At 40.9% G+C, this 17,690-nt stretch overlaps 1 protein-coding gene and 1 non-coding gene across 2 annotated transcripts; one reads left to right on the forward strand and one right to left on the reverse strand.

Moving 5' to 3' along the window:
* Window positions 1-113: 113 nt before the first annotated feature.
* Window positions 114-1,085, reverse strand: LOC130934006 (uncharacterized). Its single transcript, XM_057863595.1, has one exon. The coding sequence runs from the start codon at window positions 1,083-1,085 to the stop codon at window positions 114-116; it is 972 nt and encodes a 323-aa protein (XP_057719578.1).
* Window positions 1,086-17,252: 16,167 nt separating this feature from the next.
* LOC130937103 (small nucleolar RNA R71) lies at window positions 17,253-17,356 on the forward strand. Its single transcript, XR_009068337.1, has one exon. It is a non-coding gene; the product is annotated as a small nucleolar RNA R71 (small nucleolar RNA).
* The last annotated feature ends 334 nt before the right edge of the window (window positions 17,357-17,690 follow it).

Here is a 17,690-nt window from a genome sequence, read left to right on the forward strand (position 1 = left end):
ACATAATGCAAAGACTATTAATTAAAATAACTACTTAAAGATGCAAAGACACTTCAAACAGATAGAATGCATGCTTTTTCTTTGTAGTGATGAATAAAGAGCAATTCCACCTTTCATTTGTCATGCTTTTTCTTTCTTCTTTCATATACTTGGTTGCTGGTGTTCCCTGTGTCCATGTTTGTTGTCTGTTGACCCCGCCAGAACCCAGCTTTATTCATCGCCTCCTCTACTCTATCTTCAAGGCTCATAGCTTTGTTTACTTCTACCTCACTTTTCTTTTTGAAGAACTCATCAAAAATTGGGAATGCCGGATCCATGTTGTGCAGATGTTCTCCAATATAGTTCAGTTTGATTTGACTATTAATGTTGTAATCGGCTTGGACTTCATATCTTGCATCTTGGAGGGTTGTAAACTCATTGAGAGCCCTCATAGTTTCGGCTTGCATTTGTGCCAACTTCCCAAATGCTTCGTGAGATTGAAAGGCATGCTCTTCTTGCATCACAAGGAATTTTGACTCAAACTCACTTTGTTGGTTCATCATTTTCCGCTGCCATTCTTCTTGCTCTTGTTGATGTTTCATGTATTGTGAATGGTACTCCTCTTGCCTTTCTTGAATTCTCATGTACTGTTGTGATAATCTTCCAATTGCTTCTTGCATTTGAGTCATATCCATATTGCCATGTGGGAAAAAATGCGGCTGTTCCTCCTTCTCTTGTGGCTTTTCTTCTATGTGTAGCTCATCTTCTTCCATTGGTTCTTCTCTTTGCCTTCTTCCATGTGGCCTTCGGCCTTGATGTGCTTCGGGAGCCATTGTCATTCTTTCAATGGTTATGGGCATGCCTTGGCTTAACCACATTGGATTCTCATCTTCCATTGGCACTTTAGCCTTTGCACACAACCTCCAAATGGTACTTGGGTAGTATAGCCAAGACCCGGCCGAATTCTTCTCAGCAAGCCTTTGAATATCTTTTGCAAGGATTTCATGAACTCTTATCTCTCCTCCCACAATGATGCAATGCAGCATCACAGCTCTTTCCCTGTTAACTTCTGAGGTGTTCACTGTGCTCAGAATTGATCTTTTCATCAACTCATACCATCCTTTTGCTTCCGGGGTGAGTGACGATTGGATTTTTGACGGTTTAGAATTTTACAAATGAAATCTCGTCGAAGTATAGTCTCTAAACCAACAATAATCCTCTCATACAAAAATTTGTTTGTCACAAGTACAAACCCCTAAAATCTATAAACCGAAGTATTTAAACCTCGGGTCGTTCTCCCTAGGATTTACAATAAAGTGTCTTGTTATTGGTTGTGAGTTATTTTGGGGATTTTGAGATTATAGCCAAGAATTATAAAATGGCAAAGGAAATAAACTAACAACTAACAAAGCTCTTGGCAAGGTATGAGAACTAGAAGTCCTATCCTAGTTATCCTCTTCAATTGTGATAACAAATTGTCCATTGCTCCCACTTAGTTAACCTCTAACTATGGAGGAAAGTCAAGTGGATGAATCAATTTGATTCCTCAAGTCCTAATCAACTCCTAAAGGAATGACTAGCTTTAGAGGCATTCAAATCAATTAGCAATCTCTAATTATCAATCAACAAAGGAATTAGATAACTCAAGAGTCACTAATTACTCTACCTAGGCCAAGAGAAACAAAACCTACACTAAAATCCAACCAAGCCTTTCATCAAACACTTGGAAGGCACAAAAGAAAAGCAAAGCAAATTGACAACAAGAATAGAATCTAACAACATTTATTGAAAGGAATTAACAACAACAATCAAAAGAAACACATTTATTATGAATTACCTTTTATTGAATTGGAATAAAGTAGAAGGAACAATACTAGATCTACAACAAAATATAAGAACAACATAAAGGAAATTGCAATAAAAGAATGGAAGAAGAATGAATGTAACAACAAGGAATTGAGAAGATAGAAGTAGGAGAAGATGAATCTAAATCTAAATCTAAGAACTAACCCTAATCCTAATCCTAATTCTAGAGAGAAGTGAGAGCTTCTCTCTCTAAACTCTAGAAACTAAAACTATCTAACTAATTATCTCCAATTAGTCTATGGATGTGAATGTGTTAATGTGTTAATGTGTTAATGTGTTAATGTGTTGTCAATCCCCTTCAATCCTTGGCCCTTATATGCATTTTGGCGCCAAAGTTGGTTGCTGAAACCTTCCCAAAATCGCCAGGCACGTGTTGCATTAGTGAGGTCATGTGCTATCATCGGCGCGTGCGCGCATGGTACGCGTGCGCGTCCTTGGCCTGTTTCGCAATGTGCGCGCGAGCGCCTTGTGCGCGTGCGCGTGCATGGCTGACTTTGCTTCTTTGACTTTTTATGCTTCTCTCCATTTGTATGCTTCCTTCCTTGCTTCCTTTGATCCATGCCTAGCCTATTTCATCCTGAGATTACTAACAAACATATCAAGGCATCTTATGGAATCAAAGAGGAAATAGAATTCATCAAAATAAGGGTTAAAAAGCATGTTTTTACACTTAAGCACAAATACGGGAGAGATAACAAAATCATACTAATTCCTAGGTTAAATGTGACAAAAGGCTATCAAGATGCTCTAAATTCAATACAAGACAAACCGTCAAATTGGGGTTTGTCAACCTCCCCACACTTAAGCCTTAGCATGTCCTCATGCTAAAATAAGAAGGAACTAAGGGTCATGACATTTGAATGCAACTAAACTACATGAATCCTATCTAAATGCAACTATCTAAAGCAATTGGAAGTGCTTAAGTCAAACAAATCAATTCCCAAGAGAGCACGTTTAAGCACAAGAGCTAGGCAATAGGAATTAAGTCCAAACCACAATTGTATTGAATTATCAAAAAGAGTTCAAACTTGCAAGAATATAGATAATATGGGTGAATACATGTGATTGAACTTTTGAACCCTCACCGGATATGTATCCGCTCTATTCACTCAAGTGTTTAAGGGTTAATTCACTCAATTCTCTTCTAATCATGTTTTCCAAAAATTGATTTTCTTCTAACAATCAACACTTATTCAATGCATGCATACATTCATCATGAGGTCTTTCATTTAGGTTGTAATGGGGTTAGGGTCAAGGTAGGGTCATTTATGGTTAAGTGGACTAGGATTGAATCTTTGATTAACATAGACTTTCTCACCTAACTATATAATGACCTATACAAGTTCAAACTACTCTAACTACCCATTCTTCACTTTTTCACATACTCATGTATTCCTTTTTTTTTTTAATTTCACAACACCTATGCATTGATTCCTTTTCATTGACTTCACTTTGGGGCATTTTGTCCCTTCTTTATTGTGTTATTATTTTTTTTCTTTTCCATCATCATTTTTTTCATTTTTTTTCTTTTCTTTTCATCATTTTTTTTTCTTTATATATTTTCCTCTTTTTTTTTCCTTTCAAACTAAATACAAGAACATCAATGCATAAGGTTTCTACATTCAATTTATACATGAATATGTGCCCAATTCCTAAACATAAAAGTGTACTATCCCTTTTATCCCATCCAATGTTCCCAGACCTCACCAGACTTGAATAATAAACACTCTCACTAGCCTAGGCTAATCAAAGATCCAAACAAGGACTTTTCATTGGTTTTCCGCCTTGGGCTTGTAATGAGCTAAATTGAGAATAAGTTGGTTAAGTATAGGCTCAAAATTGGCTAATCAAAGGAGTATAAAAGGGTTGGCTATTTGGATAAGTGGCTAATGAAGTGATGGCCTCAATTATATAAATGCATGAATACAAGAAGTAAATGGATATATAGAATCAAGCAAATCAAGGATCACAATCATAGAAAGAGAACAATTTCACACAAGAATGGAAAATAAGTGGTTATAAAATGTAACCACATCAATAGGCTCAAGTCTCACAAGCTTGTGTTCTCGATTCAATACATGCTTCACAAGGTATGAATTCAAGCAAGTTTCACCAAAAATTTTCTTTCAATCAATTGGGTTAATGCCCTCTATTTAAGCTTCTTGAAAAATCCCAATGTTTGACTAAGCATTGTTGTGATTGAAAAGTTCAAAAATTTTCTTAGTTCACCCTTTCCTTTTTCACTTAAAACCAATTTCTTATGCAAAAGGGTGACTAAGTAATTGCAATTCAAAGTATGATTTCTAATCACAACCACAACTAAAAATAAAGATAAACAAAATGTATAAAGAAAAATTCAACTAAAAGTACGAAATCTATCATAAAAAACATCTAAAAAAAATATCCAAACATCAAAATGTCTAAAATCCAAAATAAGCAATAGAAGTATCCAAAATAACTAGAAATGCTTCAAAATATATACAAAATGTGGAAAATAAGATACTAGGCTGAAAAGTTCACCGGTTCCCAAATAATGCTACCGGTGCCCTCCCCACACTTAAAATCAAGCATCGTCCTCGATGCTAAACCGGAGGATCAGTGGGAGGTACAACGATAGGTACCAGCTCTGACTGTGGCTGTGGGACTGGCTCCTCCTGAGTCTGTGGCTGCTCTGTAGTGTCAGGGATATCCTGCTGAACCGGTGCCTCCGCATCCTCCTCCTGATGATCCTGCTCATCGGAGGCTGGAGAATCGGGAAGCGGAGGTAGCTCAGCACCCAAAGAAATAAGAGCCTGGTCCATCCGATCTAATCGGCGTCTAACATGGCGTCGCTCGCGCTCTAGGAATCGGAATAGACGCTGAACCAGGAGATAGGTAGGCTCAGGTGCTGCTGGAGGATCTGTAGATGATGAAGGAGCTGCTGTGGAGGATGATGGGGCAGCTGTAGGGGCTGATGGTGAAGGTGTCCCAGTGACAGCTCTAGCCCGAGAGCGGCGTCTCGCAGGTGGTCTCTCGTGCACCCAACCACCCCAGGGGATAGTAACCTCCCTGTCATCAGCATCAGGGGGTGGTGGTCGCACATCATCGTCCAGCCATGGGACCTCTGCCAGGGCCGCCATACTCGTGACCAATGTAGGAAATGGGAGTAGGCCACGAATATGCGCCCGCCACATACACTATCGGATAAGCCTAGGGAAAGAGACCTCCTTCCCCTCCATAACACACCCAATCAGCAGGAGCATCTCCATAGGGATCTCAGAAAAGTGGGTGGTGGGTAGGACATAGCAAGCGAATATCATCTGCCAAGTCTTGGCCTCACGAGTCAGATGAGTAAATAGCAATCCTTTCGGCTTGGTGTTGTTGGCATCCATAACCCATGTGGCATCTGGTATCCCAATAACAGTCCTGAGTGCCTCATAATCAAAAGTCATGCTGTGTATGGCTAACTCAGCCTGCTGATGGGCACACAGCTCATCGGGGACATGGCGGCACTGTAGCGCCTCCTCAATCGCAGTCTCAGTAATCATAACCTCCCTACCCCTCACCTGAACCGAATCTAAAGTTGGGCGGAAGAAGTTGCAGTAGAATTCCTTCACCCAAGATATATTGATATCACCCAATTCCCGGTCAACAAAGTCAATGCCCAAATCAAGGATCCGACCGGTAATGGACCGTCTCACATCATTAAGTAGAAGTAACTTCTTCTCAATGTTTAGCTTTGTGGTTCGATATCTAGAAAACCGGAGCTCACAGTATAGGTTGGGGAATTTGTCCGGGTTGGTGGAAGGCAATAACTGGTTTTCTTTTTCCTCATCATTCAATGGGTTCTTAGCATAATGCTTGTAGATGGACGGAATGGAGGGGGTAGAGTGTTTTCTCTTCTTGGAGGCAGTGGCTATGGCTTTGCCTTTATCCGACATCCTGAAAAAAATATGATAGAATATATAAAACATTTAGCATGTAGCAAAGAAGGCATGTTCAGGATACAATTATCAAAGAATAATCATGATGTTGCAATGAATATGCAAAAGTGAACAAGTAAACCAAAAGAAATTGCAAACTTCATTAAAATCAACAACTCATATTCAAAGGGCAATAATATCATCATATAATTGAAAGAATTGTTAAAGATGGGTAAAGGTGAGTGGAAGTTAGATGGTTAAAGAAATTAGTAAGTTAGAAAAGTAGATTAGTGATATGATGATATTTATGCGCAATGAAAAGGAAAGTTGTGGTTCATGTTCACAGTGAATAATGCAAATCTGGGAAGTCAAAAAGAAGCGGAATTTTGCCCAAAATTGAATTAAAGACCAAAATGAACTGATTTCCTTGAAAATCGGGCAGCATTCCGGCTTAAAATTGGACGTTCCCGGATAGCAAATTGGCACAATTAGCACAGAAACAACATCAATTAGGTACAGCAGCAGTGGTATAGTATTCAGGCAATAAGAATTGCATAAGAACAGTCCAAAAGCAGCATACAATTTCCAAATAGACAGACAGCAAGTAAGCACATACGGAGCACTTATCAGGCCTAGAATCCTCTATCCAGCCCTAGCTACCTAACCGCAATTATTTCTATCTAACCTAACATGCAAAGGTTGAATGTAAACTAACTAACAAGCAATACAGTACTAGCATACATGAACAAAAAAAAGAGGAAAAACGGAAAAAAATACAGAAATGGAGCAGGAACCTGGGAGCAGAGAAGAAGTAAGAATGGAAAGGAAGCTTGGGGGGTAATAGTGCCAGGAACAGGAACTGGCACCGCCGTGAACGGTGGCCGGAAAGATGAGCGGCGGCGGGGGTGATTGGAAGAATGAGGAACCGAGGGGGGTCGGTGACGGTGAAAGAGGGTAGTGATAGAAGAATGTGAAGGAGGGGTAGAGATGGAGCGAGCCGCCGGCAGTGGTGACAGTGTGGCGGCGGAGATGGTGGTGCGGTGGTGGTTGGTGTTCGGGCGGAGGCGGATGGACGAGAGAGAGAATGTGGTGAGTGGTGATGAAAGAGAGAGAGAAAAAGAAAGGAGGCGGTGGAGATGGTGGTGGCTGTCGCTGCTGCCGCGGCGGTATGGAGGTTGAGAGGAGGAAGAAGAAGATGGAGGTTGGGAGGGGGGAAGGGTCGCGCGACTGCGCAGTGTGCTACGCGTGCTAGGGTTATCCTTATTTAGAATCGACGCGCGCGCGCACCCTGCGCGTCCGCGTCCATTGATGAAACCGGGTGCCTACGCGTGCGCGTACAACGCGCCTGAGCGTGGATGAGCAAAATAGGAAGGGACGCGTGCGCGTACAGTGCACGCACGCGTGCATGGGGTTGGGCTAGGGGCTTAGAGTTGGCCCAACGCAGGCCTAACTCTCTGGAGAATGGCCTGGAAGTCGCGCAATCAGATCGGCGCGCACGCGGCATGTACGTGTCTGCACGCCGTGAGAAAATTGGAGGTCCACGCGTGAGCGTGCAGTGCGCTCTAGCGTGGGTGGCAAAATAGGTACGGGCGCGTGCGCGTACAGCGCGCGCACGCGTACAATAGATTGGGCCTGAGGCTTAGGATGGGCTTGAGGCACGCCCAACTCTCGGGTCCGTGGCCAAGATTGGTGGCAGCACGCAAGGGACGCGCGCGCGGCAGGTGCGCGTCCGCGTAAGTTGATGATTGATGACAAGATGGCGTGCACGCGGCCTGTGCGCGTCCGCGCGAAGCAAGTTGGGCCAGGGGCTGAAGGTTGGCCCAGAACTGGCTCAACTCTCTGTGGATTGGCTCAATTGTTGCAGCAGCAAATCGGCGCGGGCGCGGCAAGTGCGCGTCCGCGCGAATGTCCATGTGCTTAAAAACGGCGCGCACGCACGTTGTGCGCGTCCGCGTGGATCGTGTTGGGCTCAAGGCATAATGTTTGCCCAAGGTAAGCCCAACTCTCGGGTGTGTGGCTCATGGTGCGTCCACACAGGGACGCGTGCGCGTACATGGTGCGCTCGCGTCCACCCCCTTCTTTTTTTTTTGTGCTCCCCTTTAGTGTTCACAACTCTTATTCACTCAACCATCATACAATTCACAAAAATACAATTTTTGATATTATTCATCTACTACTAAACACATCATGCATGTGACTAAGCTAACAATTAAGTTGTACAAACAAATTTGTATGAAATATCTACCTACAATGGTAACTCAAATCACTTATTAAGTAAATTTAAAAGATTGGAAAGAGTTTACCATGGTGGGGTGTCTCCCACCTAGCACTTTTAGTTTAAGTCCTTAAGTTGGACATTTTGAGAAGCTCCTTGTCATGGTGGCTTATGCTTGTACTCATCCTTGAATTTCCAAGGATCTTTGCTTCTCAATTGGTTGACAGAATTTCCAACCATTTTTATTAAGTTTGGGCAGAGTTCTACCCAAAATACGAGTTCCTCTATTTGGTCTTCACATAGCGAACCGGGATCCCATATCTTATTTTCGCATCCATCCGTTAGTTGAGTTTCATGATTTTGACGGATGGTTGGATGGCATAAATGTGGTCGACACATAGAATTCTCTTTATTCCACCAATGCTTCCTTCTAGATCCATACAAAGTGATCCTTGTCCCAACATCATCCCTATACTTTGAGGCCTTGACCTTGATGAGCTTAACACCTACTTTCCAACCACTACACAACTCATTCTTACTTTTAATTCCACAAAGAGTTCTAAGTTGACCATCATTTTCAATCAAACCTTATTCAAGTGAGAAATTAAAGCTTAGGGATAGAGATTTTACCCACTTAAATGTTGTATTGGATGGCAATTTGGGAAGGGAGGCGTCCCCACACTTAGACAACGCAAGGTCCACTTCCTTGTGCTCTTCTTTAATTGTTTCCACCTCTTCATAATTTTCTTCAATTTCAACCTCATCGTCTTTGTTACGTGGCTTGGTGTTATCTTCAAGAACTTCATCTTGTCTAATGAGAGGCGATTCAATTTTGGATAGAAATTCATTGATGAATGAGTTCATCTCTTGATCAACCTCTTCATATTCTTCAATTTCAATATACACCATGCCATTTTCGTCTTCCTTGGGAGGTTGTGCACACTCTTCTACAATTTGAGCTCCACGTTCAACGGGTGAGGATTCCATTGTAGAGAGAAATTCATCCATGATTGAGTCCATCTCTTGATAAGCCTCTTCTAAGTCTTCAATGATGGTATGCCTTGGAGGTTGCGCACCCTCCTCAACATCAATATCAAGCTTCTTGGAAGAGTGCTCCATGATGCTACATTCCCATGGACTTTCAACATCTCCTAAATCTTCAACCGCTTCTTCCTTTTCTTCAATGATCATAGGCTTCTCCAATTGTTCCAACATAAAGTTCGACTCCTCCTTTTCCACCGAACTTTCCAATTTCTCCTTCATGCTTTGTTCTTCTCTTGACGTTCCACATGGGGTCACAGAAGTACCTTGAGCATTCAAACATTGGTAGGCTAAGGTGGACACTACCTTGGTCAAGTTGGTCACTGATGTGCTATAAACTTGATAGCTACGATTTTAGGAAATTGCATGATCGGCAAAAATTCCTTCCGGCAAGTGCACCGGTTATCGCCAAGTAAAAACTCACAATAGAGTGAGGTCGAATCCCACAAGGATTGGTTGAGTGAGCAATTCAGATTAGAAGTGTGTTCTAGTTGAGCGGAATCAAGATTTAGATGAGAATTGCGGAATGTAAAATTGGCGGGAAACGTAAATGGCAAGAAATTGAAAGTGCGGAATCTTAAATTGCATGAATTAAAGAGCGAGAAGCTAAATTGCTGAAATTAAAAGGGGATCGGGGTGATTGCATGAATTTAATTGCAGAATGTAAAGAGAAAGTGGTAGATCAGAAATGGGGAATTCATTGGGTTTCAGAAGATATTGAGATCTCCGAATCAAAACATTTTTATCCCTTCCTCAACCAATGCGTTCATTGAATTTTGCTTGGCAATCTTATATGATTGGATCCCAATCCCTTGGTTCACCAATTCTCTCTAAAAACAAACAAATTCCCAATCCCTTGGTTTAAATGTTCATAAGAAGAGATGATGCTCGATCACTGATTATACCACACAGTTTCATGAACCACAATTTGGTAGGATTACATGTCACAATATCCATCCAAACCCCAGTCCAATTCACTGTGAGAAAGCTTCTCTAGCATGAATCCTCCATTCCTTTCCCAAGGTTCCGAAGGATTCCAATTATGGATAGTTTCTTTCCCAAGACAACTAACCAATGGAATTAGATCGAGAAGCTTTCTAACAAAAATTCAAGAGAAAAGATTGAAGAAGAAGATAAAAACTATTATTGATTCATTGAATTACAATAGAGCTCCCTAACCCAATGAAAGGGGTTTAGTGAGTCATAGCTCTGAATTCAATTACAAAAAGATGAAAACTAGCAAAATGATCAAAAGTTCTCCGATAAAAGATTCTCAAACTTAAATTCTATCCTATTTATACACTTTCTAAATTGAGCTTCTGTTGTGTTTCTTGGGCTTTGAGGCCTTTTCCTGATTTCCTTTTGCCTTGGGTTTATGATCCATAATCCTGATGAGGCTGCTGATCCAATTCTGTAACATTCATTGAGCCAACTTAGTGATAATCAAGTAATGACACATGACTCAACAAATTGAAATTCCAGACTCATCAATTCTTCAGGCCCAATCCCATAAACCATGATATTCAATTGGATTTCATACCAGAGTACGTTTAAGTTAATGTTTGTGCTCAAATACTAACTTAAACTGCAATATCTTTGGTCCAGAAACCTTTTCAATTAGTGGCGTTTAAGTTGTAGTTTAAGCTTAAACTGCAACTTAAACGTTGGACACTCCTGGAGGTGATATAAGTCGAACACGTTTAAGCTTCAGTTTAAGGTTAAACTGAAGCTTAAACGTGGAAATGGAAGAAGGCAACCCTGGAGTGTGGAATTGTCGAACACGTTTAAGCTTTAGTTTAAGGTTAAACTGAAGCTTAAACATGGAAATGGATGAAAGCCATCCTGGAGGGTAAAGGTCGAACACGTTTAAGCTCCAGTTTAAGCTTAAACTGGAGCTTAAACGTGGAAATGCAAAACGCAACCCTGGAGGAGAATGGTCGAACACGTTTAAGCTCCAGTTTAAGGTTAAACTGGAGCTTAAACGTGGAAATGGCTCCCTGGTGCTTTCAATTCTGGCGTTTAACTTCCAGTTTAAGGTTAAACTGGAGGTTAAACGCCACTTTCAGCCTTTCCTCAGCTTTCATGATTTTTTGCGTTTAAGCTCCAATTTAAGCTTAAACTGGAGCTTAAACTCCACATGTGATATTCAAGCTTCCTTTATTGATTTTGTTGCTTCCTTGCCTAGCCTCTTCTTCCCTGAAATCATCCAAACAACTGCATCAAAGTCTTGCAAAATTTTATGAGAAATCTTTCATTCATAGCATTCAAGTAATATAACTAAAAACTCATGAAATTTGCATCAAAATCATACTGTTTGGATGGTTTATTGCTTTGTTATTCATTTAACCATTCTTGGTTACTTTAAGCTCAAGAAAATGCATAAAACAACTAAAACTTAACAGAAAAATGCTAGTGAAACTAGCCTAAGATGCCTTGGCATCACAACACCAAACTTAATACTTGCTTGTCCCTAAGCAAGTCCTGAGTTATTTGAGAAGAAAGTATGAAACAGAAAGCAATTACATTGGCTATATTAGCAAGCATTTGAAGTTCATCAGAAGGGTTTTATGCAGAAAGTTGCAGCATCACTTTTTCATTCTGATCAGGTAAGATTATCACTTTTTCATTGCATCCATCAAACACTGCTATGGCCTCTTGTTATTCTTATGTCCTTGGCACTTTTCTCTTCTTTGTTTTTCTTTTTCTTAGAGCTCCTTTGCTCCTTGTTTGCTCAGTGTCATGTGTTGCACAAGCCTTTGCCATTTTCTTTTTCTTATCAGTGCACTACACATATCCACTACAGGCATTTTAGTTCACATTTCTTCTTGAGACATTGGTGCCCAGCACCTCTTTGTGTGTCTAAATGTTTTGTATTTAGGTTGCTCTTGATAATGGACTTTTGGTTGATAATCCCGGGTTAGTTAACCCAAGTTACCAAGTGTTGAAACACTCCTCAGAACCTATTCATCCAAGCATATCCTTAATACATAAACACCACAGGCATTTGTCTCAGAAGTTCAAACCATTGGTGCCTAGCTTATTTTCTCAATTTTTTTTTTTTGCTTTTTGGTTGCCCTTTTTTAGTGGCTTTTTCTTCTTCTTCTTCTTTCTTTTTCATGGCCAAAGACATTTATTCATCAAGATCCATAGACAGTATTCAAACTTCTACACAAAAATGATAATTCTACACTCAATTTCCAGTGATCTGACTAAACAATCAAGCATGCATACCACCACTTAATTCTACTTGATTTGTCACTAATTGAGCCAAGTTACTTTTGTTCAAACTTTTCTTTTATTTTTGGAAACAGAACAAGCATGGCAAGCATTTGTTTAAGAAGGTGAAGTTATATCCAAACATCTAGGCATTCACTTTATTCAAAGCAGTAAACAGACAAACATACTAGAAATTTCACATAAAACTTAAATGACTTAAAATGAAAGAAAGCTCATAAAGACAATTCACAAACTATTATTTGATTATTAAGGAACAAGACCACCTCTCATTTGTTGCTTGGTTCTTCTTGATTCTTGGGGTCCTGTTTCTTCTTGCTTTTTGTCTCTCTTTGACCACTTGTACTTCCTTTGTCTTTTCTTATGAGCTTTGTCCAGAATCCAGCTTTTTTCATTGTTTCTTCCACTCCTTTTTCAAGGATCACTGCCTTGTTTATTTCTCCTTCTTTCCTCCCCTTGAAATACTCATCAAAAGCTGGGAATGCTGGGTCCATCTTGTGTAGATGTTCCCCTATGTAGTTAAGCTTGATTTGAGAACTGATGTTGTAATCAGCTTGAACTGCATATCTTGCATTCTGCAAAGTGGTGGCTTCCTTGATTGCCAAGATATTGTCATCTTGGTGTTGGCATATGTGGCTGAGGGATTCCTGTAATTGTAAATTCTGTTCCCTTTGCTGATCTAGGAATCTTGATTCAAAGTTCCTTTGCATGTCCATCATTTTTAGGTGAAAGTCCTCTTGCCTCTCTTGAGACCTCATGTATTGTTGAGACATTCCTTCTATGATTTCCTGCATTCTGCTCATATCCATGGGGTCTCTGGGAACTTGTTGCCTTCTTTCTGGATTTCCTTGCTCTTCTTGCTCTTCTTGCTCTGCTTCTTGCTCTGCTTCTTGCTCTGCTTCTTCTTGTTGCCCTTCTTCATTTCTTCTTTTTGTATGTCTTGGAGCAATTGGGCCAAGAGTCATTCTGTGAGCAGTCATGGCCATTCCAGGATGTAGCCAATTAGGTCTTGCATCTTCAAGTGGTACTTGGGCCTCGATGCATAGTCTGATGATGGTGCTAGGGAAGTGGAGCCAGGAGTCAGCTTCACTTTTCTCACTAAACTCTTGTATCTGTTCAGCAATGAGTTTATGAACTTTGATCTCTCCTCCCACCATAATGCAATGTAGCAAGACGGCTCTTTTAGGGGTTATTTCTGAAGAGTTTGCAGTGGGTAGGATGGATCTCCTAACTATTGCATACCACCCTTTAGCTTTAGGTGTTAGGTCTCCCCTTCTCAAGATTCTTGGAGCCCCTTTTGTTTTTCTCACCCATTCAGCTCTGATGGCACAAAGGTCTTCAGCAATAGTCTGATAGTCAGGTTCTCCTATCATCCTATCCTCATAACTTGCTTGGCTGAAACGTATATTTTTCAGGCCAAGAGTTTTCATGATTGCTTTGGGGCTGAAGTCAACTTCCACCCCTCTCACATAGCTTTTGTATGTAGGTTCCTCAGTTGGATCCTCCCTCACTGCATTTGCATAAAACTCCTTCACCAGGTTGATGTTGATTTTAGTGATTGGCTTAGTCAGAAGCTCCCACTTCCTCTTTTTGATCTTCTCCCAAATACTTGGGAACTCCTCCTTTCCAAGGTCAAAGGGAATCTCAGCTAGTATCTTTTTAGGTCTCATCCATTCGGCCTGAATCTCATGGAAAACTGATTTGTATTTCCATGCATCAAATTCCCTTTCCTCCTCCATTGGCTGCTTGTCTTTTCTTCTTTTGTGGCTAGATGAGGCTGCCATTGGTTCTTTAGTTTTGGCAAGTGACAAGCTAAGGTTGACAAGGTGAAGTAAGAAATTGTTGTTAGAAGTGTGGTGAGGTTGTTTTCGGCAAGAGGTAGTTATGCTATGATGAAAGAATATGTGCAAGAAGGAGATTTGGTGGTGTGGAACTCGTTCCCCAAGTGGTTCTTTATAGTGCATGCAAGTGAAAAATGGACGGCTAGGGTGAGTTGTGAAGGATGGCTTGATGGTAAATATATGAATTAGGGAGAAAGACGAATTGCTTTTCACTTTCTTGGAAGTATTCTGGGTGTATTAAGTTGTACATGTAGCTATCTTTTCATGCAGAATTTCCTTTTCCCATGTGTTAGTTTCAAGACTTGTGAACTCCCTTTTTGACCAAACCCGTACCTCCCCCTTTGTCTTTTTCATCCATTCTTATCCTTCCTTTTGTACCTGCACAAACAAACAACTTTGCTATCATTTTTTTTCGGTCCATGTGAATAATGAATAGTACTTGCACATGTCTTTCATTCTTTTTGAATTGTAAATCAATGATTGACTTTACGAGCTTATAGCCGTGACTCTTGTATGTATGCACACTTATTACTGGACACCAAACTTAGTGTTTGGTAATGTCTCCTGATGACATGAAATCATGTTGGTTGTCCTTAATGAATGTGCATAATTCTAATAAATCATAGTCACTTTGGCTCTTTGATCCTAAACAATTTTACTACCTAAAGTAATTGAAATCAAAGTATTAAAACATGCAAATGGTATACTTGTCATGAATTTCTAAATCCAGAGGAACTTCTTGCTTTTCATTAACTGTGTTCAAAGAGGAACACCAAACTTAATGTTTGGTTGTGCACCTTGAATGAAAGATTGAATACAATTTGAATAAGATTTGGGGTGCCTTCAGGCACACCAAACTTAGAGATCAATTGTATTTTACATGCAATGTTTAGTGCACCTTATCAACAGTTGTCCTGAGGATTCAAGTTCATGCATAAGAAACCATGCTTTATTAAATGCAAAGCAAAACAATAAAGAGTAAGGATACTAAAACATGGGTTGCCTCCCATGAAGCGCTTCTTTAACGTCACTAGCTTGACGGTTGTCCCTTGTTAGGGTGGATTGTAGTGCTTGATGTCCTCTCCTCTCACTATGAAAACGTCCCCATTTGATTCCTTCATGATTTCCAAATGTTCCATAGAAAGAACTTTCCTGATTGTGAACACTTGAGGGAGCTGGGAAGGAATGGTTTTGAGGCCAGGTGGGATTGGCAGATAATGACTTGATATCACTTTATCTCCCGGAGAGAAACCTTCAGTGGGAATTTTCTTGTTCCTCCATCTTCTTGGCAATTTCTTTACAATTCTTCCCTCTCTCTTGAGGATTTCTTCATTGACCCTTATGCCAGGAGGATTCTTCTGAGCTGTTTCTATTGATTCTTGTGGCTTTAACTCTTGCAATTCTTGTTTGCCTTCCGAGGACTGTTTCAGAGTTTCAGCTGCTGGGTTGCTTTCCTCCAAACACAGATGGCTACTATCATCCTTAGGCCTTTCAGGTTCTGGTTCAGGCTCCGATGCAGGTTTGAACACATGGAAAATGAGCTGTTCATCATGTATTCTCAAAATTAGCTCTCCTTGTTCTACATCTATGAGAGCTCTAGCAGTGGCTAGAAATGGCCTTCCCAGAATGATAGGGTGTAGGTAGCTTTCCTCTATGTCCAAAATGACAAAGTCTGTGGGGAAGAAATAATTTCCCACTTTCACCAGCACATTCTCAACTACCCCTTCAGCTTGCTTCTGAGTTTTGTCAGCCAGTTGTATGATTACATCAGTGGATCTCACCTCATTCAGTTGTAGCCTCTTCATAAGAGTCAGAGGCATCACATTTATGCTAGCTCCTAGATCACAGAATCCTCTGTCAATTTTTGTTTCCCCTATGATACAGGGAATATGAAAACTTCCTGGGTCTGTTTTCTTAGAGACTATGTCCTTCTTGATGAGGGCACTGCATTCTTTGTTCATTATTACAGTTTGTCCTCCCTTCAAAACTCTTTTCTTGCTCAGCAATTCCTTCAAATACTTGATATGTGTAGGCATCTGCTGGAGAATCTCAAGAAAGGGAATATTGATATGGAGAGACTTAAATGTCTCTAAAAACCTTGAATATGTTTTCCCTTTTTCACCTCCTCCTAACCTCTAAGGAAATGGTGCTTTTGGTTGGTATGTTTCCAGCATGCCTTTATTTTGCAGTTCCTTGGCTTGCTCAGTTTCACTTTCCTGCTTAGCTTCTTGCACACCTTCCTTCAAGATTTCTGGCTCCTGTTCTGAGGGTCTGATTCCTTCTTCTTCTGAGACTTCCTTCAATATGGTGATGGCCTTGCATTCTTCCCATCTCACTCCCTTTTGTTCCCCTTTAGGATTCTTTTCTGTGTCACTAGGGAACACTGCAGTTGACTTGGGGGCCTGTTGAGATAGCTCTCCTACTCGAGACTCCATCCTCTTGAGTTTTTCACCATGGTTCCTTAAGGTAGATCTCACATCATCCCTAAAGCCTTTCAACTCACTTATGTCCTGACCCATGGTTGCAAGCATTCTTTCTATCCTGTTTAATTGATCTTGAAATTGTTGATTCGGATTAGGTTGGGCAGGTTGATTATTTTGGCCATGATATGGTGGTTGGGAGTAAGTGTTTTGTGTGGCTTGGTATGATCTTTGGTTGGAGTTTTGGTATGTGGAATTGTTATGTTGGTTGGGGTTGTAAGGTTTGTGGTTTTGTGGTTGGGTTTGCTGGTTTTCCCACCCAAAGTTTGGGTGGTTTTTCCAGCCTGGGTTGTAAGTGTTGGAATGTGGATCATATGGTTGCCTTTGTTGATTTCCCACATAGTTGGCCTCTTCCCAATCACCTCCTTCAGTGCTTACTTCCTCTTGATCTTGTGTGTGTATTGCAGCCACTTGATTTGTTCCTAATTTCCTGGTGAGCTCTGCTAGTTGCTTGGCAAACACCTTGTTTTGGGCTAGAATTGTATCAACCTGGTTCAGTTCCATGACTCCCTTAGTGTTGTGTCTCTCTGAAGCATAGTAGTACTCATTCTCAGCCACTGTCTCAATCACTTCAATGGCTTCTTCCACAGTCTTTTTCCTGTTCAATGAACCTCCTGATGAATGGTCTACAGCCTTCCTTGATTCATAAGAAAGTCCATCATAGAAAATATGCAATTGCACCCAGTCATGGAACATGTCTGGTGGGCATTTCCTTGTCAACTCCTTGAACCTCTCCCATACCTCGTAGAGAGTTTCACCATCTTGTTGTCTAAAAGTCTGAACCTCAGATCGAAGCCTATTGACCTTTTGTGGGGGGTAGAAACGTGCCAGAAACTTGCTTTCCACCTCATCCCAGGTGGTTAGGCTCCCCCTTGGGAATGATTCCAGCCACTTAGCTGCCTTGTCCCTAAGTGAAAATGGGAACAAGAGCAGTTTATAGGCATCTTCCTGGACTCCATTGGACTTCACAGTGTCGCAAATTCTCAGGAATTTTGTGAGATGTTGGTTTGGATCTTTATTAGCACTCCCACCAAATGAACAATGATCCTCCACCAGTGATATTAGCTGTGGTTTGAGTTCAAAATTGTTGGCCTGAATGGGTGGTTTCTGAATGCTGCTACCACAATTCCCA

The sequence above is a fragment of the Arachis stenosperma genome, chromosome 6 (assembly GCF_014773155.1).
Source record: "Arachis stenosperma cultivar V10309 chromosome 6, arast.V10309.gnm1.PFL2, whole genome shotgun sequence".
NCBI lineage: Eukaryota > Viridiplantae > Streptophyta > Magnoliopsida > Fabales > Fabaceae > Arachis > Arachis stenosperma.